The sequence below is a fragment of the Rhinopithecus roxellana genome, chromosome 2, assembly GCF_007565055.1.
Source record: "Rhinopithecus roxellana isolate Shanxi Qingling chromosome 2, ASM756505v1, whole genome shotgun sequence".
Classification (NCBI taxonomy): Eukaryota; Metazoa; Chordata; class Mammalia; order Primates; family Cercopithecidae; genus Rhinopithecus; species Rhinopithecus roxellana.
Window position 1 is genome coordinate 64,293,269 of NC_044550.1, and position 20,020 is coordinate 64,313,288.

At 35.6% G+C, this 20,020-nt stretch overlaps 1 protein-coding gene across 1 annotated transcript in view; it reads left to right on the forward strand.

Moving 5' to 3' along the window:
• INTU (inturned planar cell polarity protein) overlaps positions 1-15,331 on the forward strand; it is a 144,164-nt gene extending 128,833 nt beyond the window's left edge. The window contains exons 19-23 of the mRNA XM_030924308.1: positions 6,133-6,250; positions 8,933-9,087; positions 10,534-10,659; positions 11,146-11,269; positions 15,208-15,331. Of these exons, the coding sequence (XP_030780168.1) occupies positions 6,133-6,250; positions 8,933-9,087; positions 10,534-10,659; positions 11,146-11,269; positions 15,208-15,215 (531 nt within the window). The 3' untranslated portion in view covers positions 15,216-15,331. The remainder of the gene's footprint in view (positions 1-6,132; positions 6,251-8,932; positions 9,088-10,533; positions 10,660-11,145; positions 11,270-15,207) is intronic.
• The last annotated feature ends 4,689 nt before the right edge of the window (positions 15,332-20,020 follow it).

Sequence of the window (20,020 nt, forward strand, 5' to 3'; positions counted from 1 at the left end):
GGAGATAGAATTCGAGATTTCGGTGAGGACACAGCCAAACCATATCAGTTAATGATGTTGAACATTTTTTCATATGTTTGTTGACCAGTTGTATGTCATCTTTTGAGAAATGTCTGTTCATGTCCTTTGCCCATTTTTTAATGGAGCTATTTGGTTTTTTTCTGGTTGATTTATTTAAGTTCCTTATAGATTCTGGATATTAATCCTTTGTCAGGTGAATAGTTTGTACATATTTTCTCCCATTCTGCATATTGTCTGTTTCCTCCATTGAATGTTGTGCAGAAGCTCTTTAAGTCCCATTTGTCAGTTTTTGTTTTTGTTGCATTTGCCTTTGAGGTCTAAGTCATCAGTTCTTTGCCACGGCCAATGTTTAGAATTTTTCCTAGGTTTTTGTCTAGGATTTTTTTGGTTTGAAGTCTTACATTTAATTTTAGTCTTTAATTCATCTTGAATTAATATTTGTATATGGTGAAGGGTAGGGACCCAGTTTCATTCTTCTGCATATAGCTAGCCATTTTTCCCAGCACCATTTGTTGAATAGGGTGTCCTTTTCTCATTGTTTATTATTGTCAACTTTGTCAAAGATCAGTTGATTGTAGGTGTGTGGCCTTGTTTCTGGGTTCTTTATTCGGTTCCATTGGTCTATGTGTCTGTTTTTGTACCGGCACCATGCTGTTTTGGGTACTATAGCCTTGTAGTATAGTTTGATGTCAGGTAATGTGATGCCTATGGATTTGTTCTTTTTGCTTGGGATTCATTTGGCAATTCAGTCTCTTTTTTTGGTTCCATGTGAATTTTAGAATGCTTTTTTCTAATTCTTTGAAAACTGATGTTGGTAATTTGATAGGAATTCTGTTGAATCTGTAATTGCTTTGGGCAGTATGGTCATTTTAATGATACTGATTCTTCCAGTACATGAGCATGAAATGTTTCTCCATTTGTTTGTGTCATGTATGATTTCTTCCATCAGTGTTTTGTAGTTCTCCTTGTAGGGATTTTTCACCTCCTTGGTGAAAAGTATTCCTATGTGTTTTGTGTGTGGGGGGGGGGGCTACTATAAATGGGATTGAGTTCTTGATTTGAGTCTCATCTTGAATGCTATTGGTGTGTAGAAATGCTACTGACTTTTGTACATTGATTCTGTATTCAGAAACTTTACTGAAGTCATTTATCAGGTCTAGAGGTATATTTAGGGTTTGGGTGGTATATCTAGGGTTTTCTTGGTTAAGTTACTCATGTAATTTAACTTCCCCTTTTCCTATTTGGATGCCTTTTATTTCTTTCTCTTGCCTAATTGCTCTGGCTATGACTTTCATCACTATGTTGAATAGAAATGGTGAGAGTGGACATTCTTGTCTAGGAACAAACTTTTGATAGGGCAAATATTGTATGACTCTACTTAAGTACTTAGTATAGACAAATTCATAGCGACAGAAGGCAGATTATAAATTAACAGGTGGTTAACCTCTGTTAAACTGAGAGGGGAGATGGGGAGTTAGTATTTAATGAGTTACAGAGTTCTGTTTAGGATGATGAGAAAGTTCTGGAAGTAGTGACAAAGTTTAAACAACATTGCAGACATACTTTATGCCATTGAATTGTACACTTAAAATAGTTAAAATGGTAAATCTTGTGTATATTTTATCAGTATACAAAAAAGGAACAAACTTTTGATATGTGCGCCAACTTTGGGTTTTAAGGTAGAAAAACCCAATCTCAAAGGTTATATGCTGTCTGATTGCTTTTATATAACATTCTTGAAATGATGAAATTATAGTGATGGAAAAAAGAATACTGTTTGCCAGAAGGGAGAAAAGTGGCTGTGATTTTAAGAGTGGCATGAGGGATCCTTCTTGTGGAACTGTTGACCAATTTGAACATGTGACAAAACTGTGTATAACTGAATAAACACACAACTAAGTACATGTTAAACTGACAAAATCTGAATAGGGTAGGCCTTATCATGTCCATTTCTTATACTACAGATATGCTGGTACACTGGGGATAATTCGTTGAATGATTTATAGTCTCTTGGTATATTACTCCTTATAATACATGTGAATCCAAAATTATCTCAAAATAAAGTTTTTTAAAAAATGGTAAGAGAAGCATGTGCCTGCTATATATTGTTTCACTGAATTTTCATTTCAGTCTTTGAGGTAGTTATTTTTACCCAAAAGGTACAGATAAGGAGAGTAGGACTCAGAGCTTAAAGCATTTGCTCCGCTAGTTTGTTCCAATCTAACTCCCAAATTCACCTGAGGCGACTAGAATGGATGAGCCTCAGCTGGGCCTGGGCATAAACTGTTCGTCAGCCACCCATTAGCAGCTTTCAGCACAACCCTCAATGGGGAAGACTAGAGCTGCTTCCAGCTCTCTTCCCTGTCCAGACAAGTTGTTTTAAACAACTTTGGTCTCAGGGCATTTGTTGTTTGATGCATCATTGAGTCTTTTCACACAGTATTTGTCAACAATTAAAAATAAATAGGATTATTTTTCCTCAGAACTCTCAGACTTTCATCTTCTTCTCCCTTCCTGATTCTTCTCTGTGCCTCTTCTTTTAACAATATAGTATGCTGGGCGTGGTGGCTCACACCTGTAATCCCAGCACTTTGGGAGGCCGAGGAGGGCAGATCACAAGGTCAGGAGATCAAGACCATCCTGGCTAACACGGTGAAACCCCGTCTCTACTAAAAATACAAAAAATTAGCCAGGCATGGTGACGGGCGCCTGTAGTCCCAGCTACTCGGGAGGCTGAGGCAGGAGAATGTCGTGAACCCGGGAGCTTGCAGTGTGCGCAGATTTCACCACTACACTCCAGCCTGGGGGGAAGAAAAAAAAACACCAATATAGTAATACTTTAAATTACGTACAACAACCAAAACTCATTTATACTTATATACATACTACCTCTTATGGGTCTGTTTTATTTTCAATCTTACTTGTGGAGGGACAGGTTTTGTTACATAAATGCAGGATCATCACTCAGCATGGGCAGATTCTTACTGCCTTTCTCCCTCTATTTCTATCCTTCTTACCATCACTACATAGATTGGCCATACTGTTTATACATGTTGTGCCTGCCCCTGTCGTTTTTTCAAAGCTCCCACTTTCTCTATCGGAAGTGTCCTGGTTTGAATGATAAAGTACATGATTATCCACCCCAAAAATCATTGATCTGCCTTCTTTCTCATCAAGAAAGAAAAAAAGATTAAGTAGAACTTAAGGTCTACTTTATAAATCTTTATGCCACATATCTTATTTGGTCGACGTGCTTGGTTTTCAGAAGCAGACATTGACTCAGATTACCTCAGGAAAAAGAGGATTTATTGTAATGATACAGTGGCACTTGAATTTCAACTACAGGCACCTCTATGGACCAAACTATACTCTCATCTTTCTCTCCCAAGTCACCTGGTCTTTCTCTCTAATTACCTGCTTTTCGTGTGTATGTTTGCTCTGTTTTCTCGTTATTGCCTACTTTTTTTACTTACTGATATTTTCTTATTCCTTTAAATTCAATATTTGTATCATAGTAATCCTTTTTGGCCTTTCTAAAGTCAGAGGTTCTTAACCTGGGATCCATGAATGCTTCCAGAATCCCCCACACTCTAAAAATGTATGTTTATACATGTGTGATTTTTCTTAGGAGAGGATCTATAGCTTTAAACAGTCTCCAAAAAGGCTAAGACATTAACTTTTCTTTTTCTGTCCTTATTGATAACTAGTATTGAATCTTTAAAGTTCAGTTCCCAAGAAAGAGGCTCTGGCCCAGCTTCTCTTTTTCTACCAGGTTACCAATCATTTACTACACTGTGGATTAACTACCCTTGTGTCAGATGCAATCTCCTGATCTAATTATTTCTGTATGATGAGACATGCTGCCTATACAATAAAACTGATGAGTGTTGCTTAAAAAGATCCATGGGAGTCTGGGAAGAGTAAGTGGCATTACCAGTATACTTAATTAAACAAATACTTATTTAACATCTCTGGGCAAGACCTCATGACTTCCTCCGTGAAATAAACAGAGGAATTAAGAATCTTGGCCTCAAACAAATGGAAACAACCCAGATGTTCATCAGCTGATGAGTAGATAATGTTCCTAAAATAGAATATTATTTGGCAATAAAAAGGAATGAAGTATTAATACATACTGCTACATGGATGAACCTTGAAAACATTATGCTAAATGAAGGAAACCAGTCACAAAAGAGTGTGTCTTGTGTGATTCCATTTATATGAAATGTCCAAGTAAGCAAATAGAGACAGAAAGTAATTTAATGGTTGCCTAGGACTGAGGGAGGTAGGGAGGATGTAGAGTGACTTATAGCAGGCCTGGGGTTTCTTTTTGGTGTGATGAAAATATTCTAAACTGTGGTGATGGTTGCACAACTCTGTGGATATAGTAACGATTGAATTGTATGCTTTACATAGGTGAATTTTATGATGTGTGAATTATACTTAGTAAAGCTGTTAAGGGAAAATAATGCTGACCTCAAGAAATTTATAGTGTGGGCTGGGCGTGGTGGCTCACACCTGTAATCCCAGCACTTTGGGAAGCCTAGGTGGGCGAATCACGAGGTCAGGAGATGGAGACCATCCTGGCTAACACGGTGAAACCCTGTCTCTACTAAAAATATATATATATATAAAATTAGCCAGGTGTGGTGGCAGGCACCTGTAATCTCAGCTACTCGGGAGGCTGAGGCAGAAGAACGGTGTGAACCCGGGAGGCAGAGCTTGCAGTGAGCCGAGATCACGCCACTGCACTCCAGCCTGGGTGACAGAGCAAGAGTCTGTCTCAAAAAAAATAAAAAGAAAAAAAGGAAATTTATAGTCTGTAGGAGTATAAATGTACACAAATAATTATAAATTGAAAGTAGAAAATGGTTGTAAGTGCTATTTAAAAAATAAGAGTCTCTGTAGTGAGCCGAGATTGCCCCACTGTACTCCAGCCTGGGCAACAGAGCAAGACTCCGTCTCAAAAAAAAAAAAGAGTCTATAACATGTTAATACGTTTTACGTATTGGTCATGGGATTCAACTTTAATTCTCTGACAGAGATGCAGTATTTATGGGAAAAAGATATGATCATATACAGTTTCAATAGATGGGTTGGAGATCAGATATTTCATGAGAGAAGTGGAACTTGAATTACAGCATGAAGCAATAACTATTTTTTTGTTTAAAAAAGGAAGGGCATTCCAGGACTAGAGAACATTGAGAATTGCAAAGCTGTCTGACACTTTATTGTTAGAAATAAAAGCCAGAAAATAAACCAAGAAATTGAGCGTGACTAGAATATTATTCACTTTAATGTATTTAATGCTTGCAGTGGCCTCATATTCTGGATTTTTCATAACAGCTCCAATTCAGATACTCCTTTCTTCTCCCGTAAGCACTAGATGTTGAAAAGCATCTTGCTGAGCCTGGGGAGGGCACGTTTTAAATGTGGATCAAAAATAATTATACTTCTTCAATAGCTCATGTGAACTAGTAGACCAGTGAGGCCAACTTAAATTCCATACAACTACGTTATGATTGATGTCTGCCAATTTCCATGTTGTCATTTGAACATAATTAAATATATATTTTTGAGCTATTCAAACTTAATTCTATTTAAATTACAAAGTGAAGCTGGGGCATTATGAAATATTTTAGGTTGGTGCAAAAAGTAATTGCAGTTTTTTGCCATACTACTATTTACTGTACCCTTCCCAGTAAAAGGGCACAACTAAAGCCTCCATATGTGCCTGACATTATAATCATAGCAAACACTATTATTAAGAATGTATGTACCTATTAATAAAAAAGAGTATGCAGTGTAAAGAGTTGATTATGTGACCTATTTTGCTAATTTGGGCTGCTTTGCTGGAGAACATTAAAATATCCTGGAATTTCAGTATGTCAGCATCCAAACTGTGTCTTCCAGACTGCATGAAACAAAGGCTACGTGGCTGTGAAGAGAAAATATTTTGGATAGCATGGTATGCATTATTATAGATGTTTGCTTTATAAAAGTAGCTTATAAATCTGTTGTTTTAACATTTATAAAAACAAGAACTTACCAGGTATCTTAAACAGTTAGATTCTGTGGTTTAATAATCACTTTTAAATTAATATGTTTCAGTTCTGGAGGTGGTTTTTGGCAAACCTGGCTTCTGGTGGAGCTGCTGGAGCAACATCCTTATGTGTAGTATATCCTCTAGATTTTGCCCGAACCCGATTAGGTGTCGATATTGGAAAAGGTATGAGATTTTTAGAAATACTAACTATTCCCTTCTTTGCATTTGGAACCATGTGTTATTTATTATCATTAATTGTGCTATGATAGTGTTACCAGATAAAGTCTAGAAACTTTATTCTCAACCAAATGGTAGAGTCATAGGGCCTAAAGTATATTACTTGCTGCTTTTCCCTTAAAAAAGGGAAGGAGGGAAAGCCTGTTGTAACAAAAAAGTGAGCGTTAAAAACTGCTTATAACTTAGTCCCATTTTTCTTCCTAGAAAGCCCTTCCTAGATTTTTTTCCATGCAGTTAGTCCTGTCTCAGCTATAGCTCCTTTCTAGGTTAGATGCACATATCTCATCCTAGGGAGTCCCTTTGCCTCTATCCTTACTTAAATATCACATCTTCCCTTTTTTGTTATTACACCCCTTTTTTTTTTTTTTTCGAAGAGTATGTTATTTGGTAACTTTTTGAGAAAGAGTGAAAAAAATAAAATAACCTCTTACATATCTAAAAAAAATTATTTGTCTTACCCTCTCAAAAAGGGTAAGACATATATAAAAGTCTGAGTTTAAAATTATTTTCCTTCACAATTATGAAAAATTACCCTGACTTCTAGTTTCTAATGTTGCTCTTAAGATACCAATTTGCTTACCCTGGATCCTTTAGTATATGTTTTTTCTTTTTAGTTTCTTTCTATCCCTGATGATCTTATATTTCACAGTAAAATATCTTTATGTGAGTCTTTTTTCAGTGTTTGAGTGTTTGCAGAGATCACACAACTGCCCAGTTAAATCTGGAACCTGTGTTCAGTTCTGTGGGTGGCAGCACAGTCAGTTATTTGGCTGCTCAGGGTGAGGTTGTGGATATTGAGCATCTCCCTGCTCCTTTGCTTTCATCCTGGAAGTAGTAGTTAGTTCCTCTGATTTCTAAGTCTTTCTGAGGTTATTGTGATCAAATGGCTTGCTTCCCAACAATATCTTCCTCTGTAAGAAAATAAGTTCAGCTTTTTCTGCTCTATTTGGTGAGTTACCACTCCTCCCTATTCTCTCCATCTGGCAAAATTTTGTGGATTTCATTCTGTCATGTTCTCTTCTTGGCCTATCTGGCTTTAAACCTGTTTTATTTCGTTATTGTTAATGTAATAGAGTTTCTTCAGGGTACAGAGATTCATTCAACAAATATTGAGTGCCTTCTGGATTACAGGGTGCCTGCAGATACAGGGTGTGTGTGAGTGTGTATATGTATATATATGCACACATATTCACACCCCACCCCCCATATAAGACATAGAGCTCACGCCTCGTGTACCTAAGAGTCTAGTGGAGGATACAAGTAATAATAAATGAATAAATGACTAAAATATATTGTCACTTAATGATAAATGCTAGGGAAAAAAGTTAGAAGAGAGTGATACCAATTTTAAATAAGTGATCAGAAAATGTCTCAGAAGGGGTGGCAGTTTGAGCAAAAATAAAAATGTGAGTTTCATCTATTTAACTGGAAGTTGAAATTTTATTTTTATTAATAAGAGCGTAAAATAACTCAATATTATCTTGCTTTAAGTCCCATAGTTTTGTTTTCTCTTTCAGATCAGGAGGATTTAGTTTATTTTTAGAAGATTATATCGTACATATATAATAGTTTTAAAATATTGTCAAGGAATTCTTGGTCAAGGGAAAAGAAAAATAAAGCCAGAAAATACTAGAAAAATATGACCCCTTCATGTGAAATGTTAACTATCTTAAACTATCCTTAGAAGTTTTTAGCTTTATCATTTTGCTTTTCCACAGTCCCAGAGTTTTTCATTACTTTTTTTTTTTTTTTTTTTTTTTGAGACAGAGTCTCGTTCTGTCACCCAGGCTGGAGTACAGTGGCATGATCTCAGCTCACTACAGCCTCTGCCTCCCAGGTTCAAGCAGTTCTCCTGCCTCGGTCTCTGGGTAGGGATTGCAGGCGCCCACCACCACACCCGGCTAATTTTTGTATTTTTAGTCAAGAAGGGTTTCACCATCTTGGCCAGGCTGGTCTTGAACTCCTGACCTCGTGATCCACCCACCTCGGCCTCCCAAAGTGCTGGGATTACAGATGTGAGCCACAGTGCCCTGTCGAGTTTTTCATTTCTAAGTGTTTCTTTGTTTTGTTTTGTTTTGTTTTAATAGAGACAGGGTCTTACTCTGTTGCCTAGGCTGGAATACAATCATAGCTCAGTGAAACCTCCAACTCCTAGTCTCAAGTGATCCACCTGCCTCAGCCTCCTGGCTAACATTTTTTAATTTTTTGTAGTGGCAGGGTCTCACTATGTTGCCCAGGCTGGTTTTGAACTCCTGGCCTCAAGCAGTCCTTCTGCCTTGGCCTCCCAAAGTGCTGGAATTACAGGCATGAACCATCTCACCTGGCCCATTTCAAATTATTTTCTGAACCTCAATTAGTAACTTCTGGTAACTTTAATAAAATGTTTTAAGGTAGGTTGTTTGAAGTAAATTGTTTTCATGAGAGATTAATATTTTCCATAATTTCTTTTGAGATATTACTTGAAATCTTGATTACCTATAAAAGAATGGGAGGATTTTGATTTGTGCCTTCTTTGTTAGATTTGTAAGTGGGAATTTCAGACCATTTAGATCTGTGAAGGTTTATTTTGATTAAAGTGTTTATTGGGTATATAATGTTGCTAATAAATTTTAAATGTCTTTATTTTAGGTCCTGAAGAGCGACAATTCAAGGGTTTAGGTGACTGTATTATGAAAATAGCAAAATCAGATGGAATTGCTGGTTTATACCAAGGGTTTGGTGTTTCAGTACAGGGCATCATTGTGTACCGAGCCTCTTATTTTGGAGCTTATGACACAGTTAAGGTAATCTGGGGGCTTTAACTTGGACATATTACATATATGGTTTCCATTTATTTAATAGTGTTTTCAGCAGATATGTTACTTTTAATTATAAAAATAAAAATCAGTGATGAAATAAGAGAGACATGAAATTCTGCTTAATCATGATTTTACCATAACCTAATTAAATTATAACTGCAGTGTGGATCTGACTTTACTTATAAAGCATGTATCTAAGTTTTTGAGATGTTTTCATATATATCACATTGCAAATGAAAAACATGCTAATTAAGCTTACATCATCATCAAATCATTGGTATATGGAAAGGCATCTTCTAGCAGTTTTTCTGATTTCATATTAACCCTATTATCACTTTTTATATGCAAATAATCAAATGTCATTTTGAGAAGTAGGCAAAGCAAATTAACTAAATAAATGCTACTGTAGCTTGGTTATCTCCTAGATACTGTTAGATTCTGTGTTGTATTCTCCAGGTTGTTCTGCAATTTACCTTTTCATTTCAGATTTTAAGAACACTTCCATGTGGTAGGAAAAAGAAAAATTGTAATAATGGCTGCCAATTTTTAGCTATTACTTAGTTGTAGGAATCTTTTTTAAGTACTTTACATCTTAAATCTCAGAAATCACCAGTAAAGAACTTATCCATGTAACCAAAACACTACCTGTTCCCCAAAAACCTATTGAAATAAAAAAAAAAAACAAGAAAATAAAGATACTTCTAGTTGTTTAAAATAAATAATAAAAAAATAAAATCCCCCCTTTGTTTAAAGATAAATAGCCTAGGAATTGCTAAGTAAATAGCCTAGAAATGGTAAGTAATTTACTTGTTAAAGGCAAGCAAAAAAACCCATGTTCTTAATGCCTACATTATAATGCTTCCAAAAGGAATTAATGAAATCTGGACAGATCAGTTTTTAGTGTATTTTTTAGACTGCTATGTTAATGGAAATTACAGGATCTCATACATTTATTTAATCACAAAAAATGTTATGTGCATACTCTGTCTCTAGTTTTCTTTGTTATCACCTGCAGTGGTGAAATTTAGGAACGTTTCTCCACTAGATTAAAGTTTTAAAGCTGCTCATCAAATATGTGTTGATGATTAAAGCAAGCATTTTTTTCACTTTTTTTAACCCCACAAGGAAGAGCCATGGAAGAACTTCTTTGTTGTCAGTGTCTGCTATCTTCCCTAGTTTTATGTGCATTAATAACAAATCCTTATCATGGCAAATAGGCTTTATATTTTTGAAATATACTTTTGAAATGTAGTCATGTGATGTGTGGCAGTCCACTTTTTATTGATCTGCCACTATTAAATCCAGCTTTTTTATTGCATTTTAAGTATAATTGGACCGTCTTTCATATATTTGTAAAAATTATCCTTTAACTTACGAATGTAAGATATTTTAGAAATTTGGATAGTTACTTGGTACATTTTTCTTTTCTAGGGTTTATTACCAAAGCCAAAGAAAACTCCATTTCTTGTCTCCTTTTTCATTGCTCAAGTTGTGACTACATGCTCTGGAATACTTTCTTATCCCTTTGACACAGTTAGAAGACGTATGATGATGCAGGTATTTTATGTTATTGTTTCTAAGCTTAGTTGAGTTTTTAATATCTCATATTTGGGTATAATCAAATGTAAGAGAAATTTTGGCTGAAAGGCATAGATCATTTGTTTTACTTAGCTAAAATAAATACATGATGTATTCTGTCTTATATTCTTTCCTATCCTAAAATAACCATCAGCCAGCAAAGCTTCTTCCTCACCTACCATCAAAACAGAAATGCCTACTATTCCTGTAGCATATATTGCTTGGAAGGTAGAGGGTTATGGCAGAAATTGGATGAATATGTCTATCTTAACTGATATACTAGATTAAGTAGAATGAGCCCAGTCATGAGCCATTGAAATATTTCATTGTTTATTGTAATATATTTTTAAGAAAGTAAATAATTTTGAACTCCAAGGACAGAAACTTGTTTGTAATGGTTTATGTTCTAAATATAAATCCCTAAACCAAATTTTTGATGAATTTGATCTCTATTGTTATTACCAGTTGACCATCCCAAATCTGAAAATCCTAAATGCAGAACACCCCAAAATTCAAAATGTTTTGAGCACCAACATGATGCTCAAGGGAAATGCCCATTGGAGCTTTTCGGATTTCAGATGCTCAGCTGGTAAGTATACAAAGCAAATATTTCAAAATCTGAAAAAATTCAAAAACTTCTAGTTCCAAGCATTTCAGATAAGGGATAACAACCTGTACTTATTGCATTCATTCATTCAGCAAATATTTGCATGCTTTATCTATGCTATGCTCTGGTGAAAGAAAAAGACAAAATCTGCACCCAAATTCATAGTCTAATATTGAAGACAACAGTTAATGGTTTAAATACAAATGTGTGTAGGTTCCAGGAATACATAGAGGAGGGTTGCCCAAATGCTTAAAATGATCAGACGTGGTCTTTTAGAGAGCTAAATCTCAATGAGTAGGCTTACTTCAGTCAGTGAGAGAACATTCTAAGCATAGGGGGAGAATCGTACACAGAAATATGGCTTGAGAAGTAGTTCAGTATAGCCAGGTCATAAGTTTTATGAGGGCAAGTGAAAATAATGAGGTCAGAAAACTAGAATAGTAATATAGTGCTTATTATATGCTTTATTCTGTCCTAAGAATTCTATACTTTTACTCATTAAATTCTCAAAACACTGAGGTGTAGTTACTATCATTACCCTCATTTTTATTGACTACAGAATGGCCCTGGAAGGACCAGTAGGCAATCTGGCAGGATAAAACTAACCTGTTACTTCTTTTCAGGATAATACTTAGAGTTATTCCATTTATGTCTGCGTTTCTTCTCTTTCTATAGTTAGCTCTAATTTAGCACATTGAGAAACTTTTTAAAATAGAAAATTAATATGCATGTAGACTATGGATTGAGTCAATGGTATTAAATTTCCTGAATTTGATAACTGTACTTTGGATATGTAAGAAAATATCCTAATATTTAGAAAATACGCACTCGAGCCTAATATTTAGAAAATATACACTCATGCCTGTAATCCCAACACTTTGGGAGGCCGAGGCGGGCGGATGGATCATGAGGTCAGGAGCTTGAGACCATCCTGGCTAACGTGGTGAAACCCCGTCTTCTATTAAAAATGCAAAAAATTAGCTGGGCGCGGTGGCAGGCACCTGTAATCCCAGCTACTCTGGAGGCTGAGGCAGGAGAATGGTGTGAACCAGGAGGCGGAGCTTGCAGTGAGCTGAGATGGCACCACTGCACTCCAGGCTGGGCAACAGAGCGAGACTCTGTCTCAAAAAAAAAAGAAAAGAAAAAAAAAGAAAATATACACTTGAGTGTTTAAGGATAAAGGGCATGATGTCTTCAACCTAATCTCACAATAGTACAGAGAAAAAAAGTGGGAATATGATGTCTTATATATGTGTGTGTGTGTATTAGTTTGCTAGGGCTGGTATCATCCACAAAAGTGGTTTGCTTAAACAACAAATTTATTTTCTCACAGTTCTGCAGGCTACAAGTCTGAGATCAAGATGGCAGCAGACTTGGTTTCCTCTGAAGACCTCTCTCCTTGTCTTATAAATGGCTATCTTCTTCCTGTGTTTTCACAGGATTCTTCCTCCTCTTTTCCTTTTTTTTCCTCCTCTGTTCCTCCTTTTTTTTTTTTTTTTTTTTTTTGGAGATGGAGTCTCACTCTGTCGCCAAGTCTGGAATGCAGTGGTGCAATCTTGGCTCACTGCAACCTCCGCCTCCCAGGTTCTAGCAGTTCTCCTGCCTCAGCCACCCGAGTAGCTGAGATTACAGGCACACACTGCCACACCTGCCTAATTTTTTGTATTTTAGTAGAGACAGGGTTTCACCATGTTGCCCAGGCTGGTCTCGAACTCCTGAGCTCAGGCCAGTTCACCCACCTTGGCCTCCCAAAATGCTAGGATTACAGGCCTGAACCACCGCGTCTGGCCTGTTCCCCTTTTTATAAGGACAGTCATATTGGCTTAGGGTTCACTCATGTGATCTCATTTAATTCTAATTACCTTTAAAGACCCTGTCTCCAAATACAGTCACATTCTGAGGTACTGGGGGTTATTAGGACTTCAGTATATGATTTTAGCAATTCAGCCTATAACAGTACTACTTAATTTTTGTATTTTCATTTTATATCCCACAACTTTGTTAACCCTAATACAAACACGAATGTGTATGTACATACCTTCCAAGTTTTTATATACATGAACAGGCATATAATCTGCAACTAATATCAGGGTTTTCTTCCTTCCTTATCAATTCTTACACCTTTTATTTCTCTTTCTTGCCTTTCTGTACTCACTGAGACCCCGGATTCAGTGTTATATTTACAAAGTAGTAACTGGCAACCTTATCTTGTTCCTAATCGTACAGAAGATTACTTCAGTGTTACATAATTTAATATTAACTGTGGGGGTTTTTTGTTATTATCCTTTATCATGTAATGACAGTTCCTTTCTGTTCCTGGATTACAACAGTTTTTAATTACGAATGACGGTCATATTCTTTCTATATCTGCTGAGATGATTAAACCTTTTTTTCTTTTAATATGTTTACATATTGTGTTAAATTAATCTGTTTTCTAGAGCTAAATCTTGTATGCCTGGGATAAACCCAGTTTGTAAGTATTGTATTCTGTAGCCCTTGCTAGATTTGATTGCTGGGTTTTGTTCAGGATTTTTGCATTCATGTTTCAATGACGCTGGCTTGTATTTTTCCTTCTTGTATTGCTCTAGTTTGACTTCGATAGCAAGGCTGTGTGAGCCTCATAAAATATGTTGCGGAGTCATCCCACTTTTTCTCTTCTCTAGAATAACTTCTGTAAGATTGGAATTAAATGTTCATTGAATGTTTAGCAGAACTTACATGTAAAGCCATTTGGACATGTGGTTTTCCTTATGAGAAGATTTTCAACAACTGATTGAATTTTTAACAACTATAGTATTCCAGTTCTTTTGTACTCTGTTGGTAAATTATACTTTTCTAGGAATTCATCCATTTCTTATGACTTAAAAAAAATTGTCATGAAGTTTTTATGATATCATCTTGCTCTTAAATTTCTGGATCATCTGCATTTTTGTTACTGTTGCCATTTCTGATAATCTTGGGGCATTTTCTCCTCAAACAGTATTTCCAAACTTTGTCAGCAAAGTATTTCAAAGACCTAACTTTGGACTTTTTTTGTGTTGTGTTTTCTATTTCCATTATTTCTGCCAGTTATTTTCTTGTTTTTACTTTCTTTAGCTTTATACTTTGTCTAAAAATGTTTAGGTTCCTCATTAACTTTCAGCCTTTTCTAATATTTCAAGGTCATTAATTTCCTTATAAATTACCACTCAAGCTGCATCTTAAAAATTTAAGTAAGGAGTTTTGCAGTTATCATTTGGTTTTCATTGTTTTCTAAGAATAAATGTTTTTCTTAACATCCCAACGTATGATTTCTTTTTTTTGTTTATTTGTTTTTTGTTTTTTTTTTGTTTTAGACAGGATCTTACCCTGTCACCCAGGCTAGAGTGCAATGATGTGATCATGGCTCACTGCAACCTTGACTTCCCAGGCTCAGGTGATCCTCCCACTTCAGCCTCCCGGGTAGCTGGGACCACAGGCATGTGCCAGCACACCCAGCTAATTTTTTGTATTTTTTGTTGAGATGGCATTTTGCCCCCATATTGCCCAGGGTGGTCTCAAACTCTTGGGCTCAAGCGATCTTCCCACCTCGGCCTCCCAAAGTGCTGAGATTACAGGCATAAGCCACTGTGCCTAGCCCATATGGCATTTTTCTATTTTGCTATTGATTTCTCAGTTGATTGCAGTGTGGTGAGAGGATAAATCATGGTCTATGTGATGACATCCTTTGACATTTGTTACGCCTAATGTATGGTCAGTTTTCAAGTGTGCCTGAAAAGTATGAATGTTCTCTAACCACTAGGGACAGGAGTCATATATGCCTGTTAACACAGTGCTACTCAACACAGTGTTTATCTTATCTATCCTTAGTGCTAATAGAAGACTATCTTAAGATAAAAGATATTCAGATAATGGAAAACCCTTTGTCTTTCTTTATATAGAGTGGTGAAGCTAAACGGCAATATAAAGGAACCTTAGACTGCTTTGTGAAGATATACCAACATGAAGGAATCAATTCCTTTTTTCGTGGCGCTTTCTCCAATGTTCTTCGTGGTACAGGGGGTGCTTTGGTGTTGGTATTATATGATAAAATTAAAGAATTCTTTCATATCGATATTGGTGGTAGGTAATTGGGAGAGTAAATTAAGAAATACATGGATTTAACTTGTTAAACATACAAATTACATAGCTGCCATTTGCATACATTTTGATAGTGTGTTGTTATTGTCTGTATTTTGTTAAAGTGCTAGTTCTGCAATAAAGCATGTATTTTTTCAAGGATTTAAATACTAAAAATCAGATAAATGTGGATTTTCTTCCCACTTAGACTCAAACACATTTTAGTGTGATATTTATTATAAGTAGTATATTTTTTTGGTTTAAAATTCTTTTTATGATTAAAAATTAAAACGTATAATGCTGAAATCTAAGAAATGAAAGTATCCTCTTTTAAATTGCTATTCATTTAGTATACCTGTTTTCCCATCTTTTAAAGTCATATGGTATGACATATTTCTTAAAAGCTTATCAATAGATGTCATCATATCTCTAGGCACAAATAAACTTGGTTCTATATCTCTTCTAAGACAGCTGTTATTACTGTGTACAATATTTATAGTATCAGCCTTTGATTATAGATGTGATCATTTAAAATTTGATAATGACTTTAGTGACATTATAAAACTGAAACTGGAAAATAAAAATGGCTTATCTGGTAATTTTTATCTTTAAAATAAATAAAATCTTGCTAGTGTGAATATATCTTAGAACAAAAAATATCCTCTTGAAAATTAGTTTGTATATTTTGTTGACAATAAAGGAAGTTTAAAACTGTTATAATCTTTTTTTCCCTGACTCTGACTTTATTAGTAAGCAGAGTATAGCAAAATTTTTGTCAGAACTGGCTTAACTAAAGAGAAAGGTATTTCTTAATGGATAGATATAAACAGCATTCCAAGGTTTTGTACAGGAGTTTGTCTTGTTTTTCAGAGCTGTTGTAGAATACAGTATGTTTGAAATCCCCAAGTTTTTAACGTTCTAATGAGTAAAGGTATGTTAAGCTAGTGGGGATAAACTATAGACAGATTTTGTGAGACTGTGAATGGGCAAACTGGGGTGGGTGAACTTCCTCATGCACAGGGACAGTGTATTTCAAGGACAATAATACAGACCACACTTTTAAATATATTGGTGTTATCACTCAAGAGAAAAAAACATCAAACTCTAAACATCATTTCTTGCAGTGGTCAACATAACGGAGTTATAGGAACAAAATAGAAAATATTTTCCTTTCCTTCTACACTATCAAATGGTTCAAAGAAAGATGGTTAAAATAACCAAATATGAGGAATAGTTTCCCATATAAAGAGTAAGATAATATAAAAGTTTTCAATTTGTACAGAGGCATGCATAGAGAAAAAAAGGCTCGAAACTCTGAATTGGCATGGATAGAGGAATTTATCCATGCCAATCCAATTTATCTGAATTGGCATGGATAGAGGAAACAGGAATTTAATCGCTAAATTGCTCGATAAAATGCTATTCTTTGAAGCCTAAAAGATGTATAGTTAAAACAAAAAGTAAAAATATTACTTAGTAGCCTGGACAGAGCTAAAACTGTATAAACTACATTAAACTGTTATTAATGAGAGATAGTTCATAGTGAGCAAAATCATAACGTGATTATATAAGGAAATTATTTTTTAAAATCAACATTGGAAAATGAATAAAAATATATTTAAAATATGTACAGTTTTTATCTTAAATGACTAGTGCTGCATCTTTTTTTTTTTTTCTGTAGAAGAGAGCTGGAGTACTGCATCTTTTACAGTGTCTTATTAGATAGGATTTTTAATTTCCTGCCCTAAAACTATCTCCCCAAATAATACCTAAAATTCTATACTCAGAGCTTCATTCTCTTAATTCATTAAAATACACCCTCCATAAAACAAGATGACCTTTTAAGTTGATAGTCATTTATACTTACTGAAACTACATTTATTTTGATGAATTTTACATTGTTTTCTCATTATGCTAGAGAAAGTGGAGGGGGGAATGAAAATAACACATTGTCTGGGTAGTAAGAGGCCAAAAGCCCCTGAAGAGATTTTTGCTATTTTATATTCCTACTCCAGATTCATGCTTTCTAGTAAAACTTAGAACTTTGGTACCCTCACATTAAATTTTCTGAAACAGTTCCTTTGTTCATGTATAAAATTATGCTACAAAAGTAAGAAATTGATACCATAATTCCTCATTAGCTGATAGATCGAAATGTAGATTCAGAAGGGCTCCTTTTCTTCCACCACTTCTTAAATGTTAGTATTCTCCAGGGGCCAGCCCTTTGCTCTTTTCTCACTTTATATATGGTAGATTGTGCTGACACAGATGCCCCTCCCCCACCAAGAACATGCTGGATAAAATATATCCAAAAAGATTTGGTTTTGTTTTGTATTGTTTTAAATAGGGAAATAGCATATCGAGAGATGTCAGAAATAAGATACTGAAGGCCAGGAGGGTAACTGGGAGCTAACATTGTAGCAACCCACAGATTTCAGAAACAAATAGACACTAAGGGTGATTTTGACACCCACATGTGTAGATAGGAGTTAAGGAATTGGGGACCTGGTAGAGTAGGCAGTTGAAACTGAAACATACCATGCCTACCAACCACACAAACTGTCCAGTGAAGCTACAAACTTGGGTCCAGGCACGGGATGCGAGGCAGGCAGCTGGTTTGAGGCCAGGAATTCAAGACCAGCCTGGGCAACATACCAAGACCCCTGTCTCTAAAAAAAAAAAAAAAAAAAATATATATATATATATATATATATATATGCCAAGTATGCTGGCACATGCCTGTAGTCCCAGCTACTCAGGAGACTGAGGTGGGAAGATCACTTGAGCCCAGGGGGCTGATGCTGCAGTGAGCCAAGATCATGCCACTGACCTACAGCTTTGGCCACAGAGCAAGACTCTATTTCTGTTTAAAGAAAAAAAAAGCTACAATCTTAAAAAGAGTGTTTTATTTAAGAAGAGACGCTAGAAAAATAGGCAACAAATCATAGTGGAAAAGAATTGCCAACTACCCCAACAGTGAACAGGGAAAGAAGAACCCACCTGTGATGTCTCTGGTTTGGGGGTTAACAATTTTAAAAATTAAAAAGCCACCTGTGAGAAATCAAAACACCACAATCTTGTGCCACAACAAAGTATGGAACACATATGTATATTTAAACTATCTATATACTACAGGAACTCCAAGCCAAACCATTAAAACTGTTATAGGACCAGTGAAGCCCTCGGGGCATTGGCAAAAACAAATACAAAACCTCTCTGAAACACTTCTACAACGTAGGCCACAAAAAATCCTACAGAAAAACTAGCCTTCAATGAAGATGAACTGATGAGTCATCTGAGAAAGCACTGTGTGGCAAAGATGGTAGACATGACAAACAGAATTAGCACCCCAAGAACTAAAAATGTGATGAAACACTCTAAAAGAAACTATAAAATTAGAATGTTTAAAATGATTAATAGACTTTTTAAATAATTAGATTTTTATTTTTTAATAAAAATAGTACAGTATGAAAGGACAGACAAGTTTGAAAAAACATCTAGAAATTGTAAGTACAGTGTTTGAAATTAAAAACATGACAAAGGAGAGTCTAAAGGTCATAGTGGTTTGAATACGTTTTACATACTCTAATAAGAGATCCAGAAGAAACTGTAAAAGGGTGTGAGAGACAACAAAAGAATAATGCCTGATACCTTTCCAAAATCTCAAGAACCCATTTGTCTTCAGGTTAACGAAAAACTCTGAGTGAATAAATAAAAAAATCTACAATTAAAGACATAATCAAATTGCAAAATGTCAAAGAAAAGACAAACTGATTATTTAAAAAGGAACATTATACTTAATAAAAGATACTCAACAAAAGATTGGAAAATACTGTCAAAATTTCTAGTCAGCTAAGTTATTAAACAGTTCCATGACAATAATATTTTCAAACAAAATAGTTCACCATTCAGAGATCTTTGCTTAGCAGTCCCCAACCTGTCTGGTATGAGGGACCAGTTTCATGGAAGACAGTTTTCCACAGATTGGGGGAAGATGTTCGGAATGAAACTGTTCCACCTCAGATCATCAGGCACTAGATTCTCGTAAGGAGCATGAAATTTAGATCCCTTGCATGCGCAGTTCACAATAGGGTTCACATTCCTATGAGAATCTAATGCCACCTGACAGGAGGCAGAGCTGAGGTGGTAATGCTTGCCTGCCCTCTGCTCACCTGCCATGTGCCCATGCCCAGTTCATAACAGGTCACTGACCAGTTGGCTGCTTGGGGATTGGGGACCCCTGCCTTTGCTGAAAGGAAACCAAACTCAAGAGGTTAAGTCAAGTTGAATGCAAGCAGCAACAAAGTAAAGAAATCAGTAAACATGTTAGTAGACCTAGATAAACACTGCCTGTGAAAGGAAAAATACATACTTTTTGGTGAGAGGAGTGACTTATCTTGATGAATTTCAGAATAATTTAGCCTCTTTCTCACTTTTCTTGGGAGCCTACACATACTCTTTTCTCTTGTCCTTTTATATGAGTTTATAGGAGAAGACCCCTATGAAACATTAGTATTACTGTGACTAGATAAGTCTACTTAATTCTGGGGTGCAATAATTAACAAACCCATCAGCAACTAAGACATTTCTCTAATGTTAATGTTAGGTACACAGCTAAGGCTAGTCCTCAGAGAA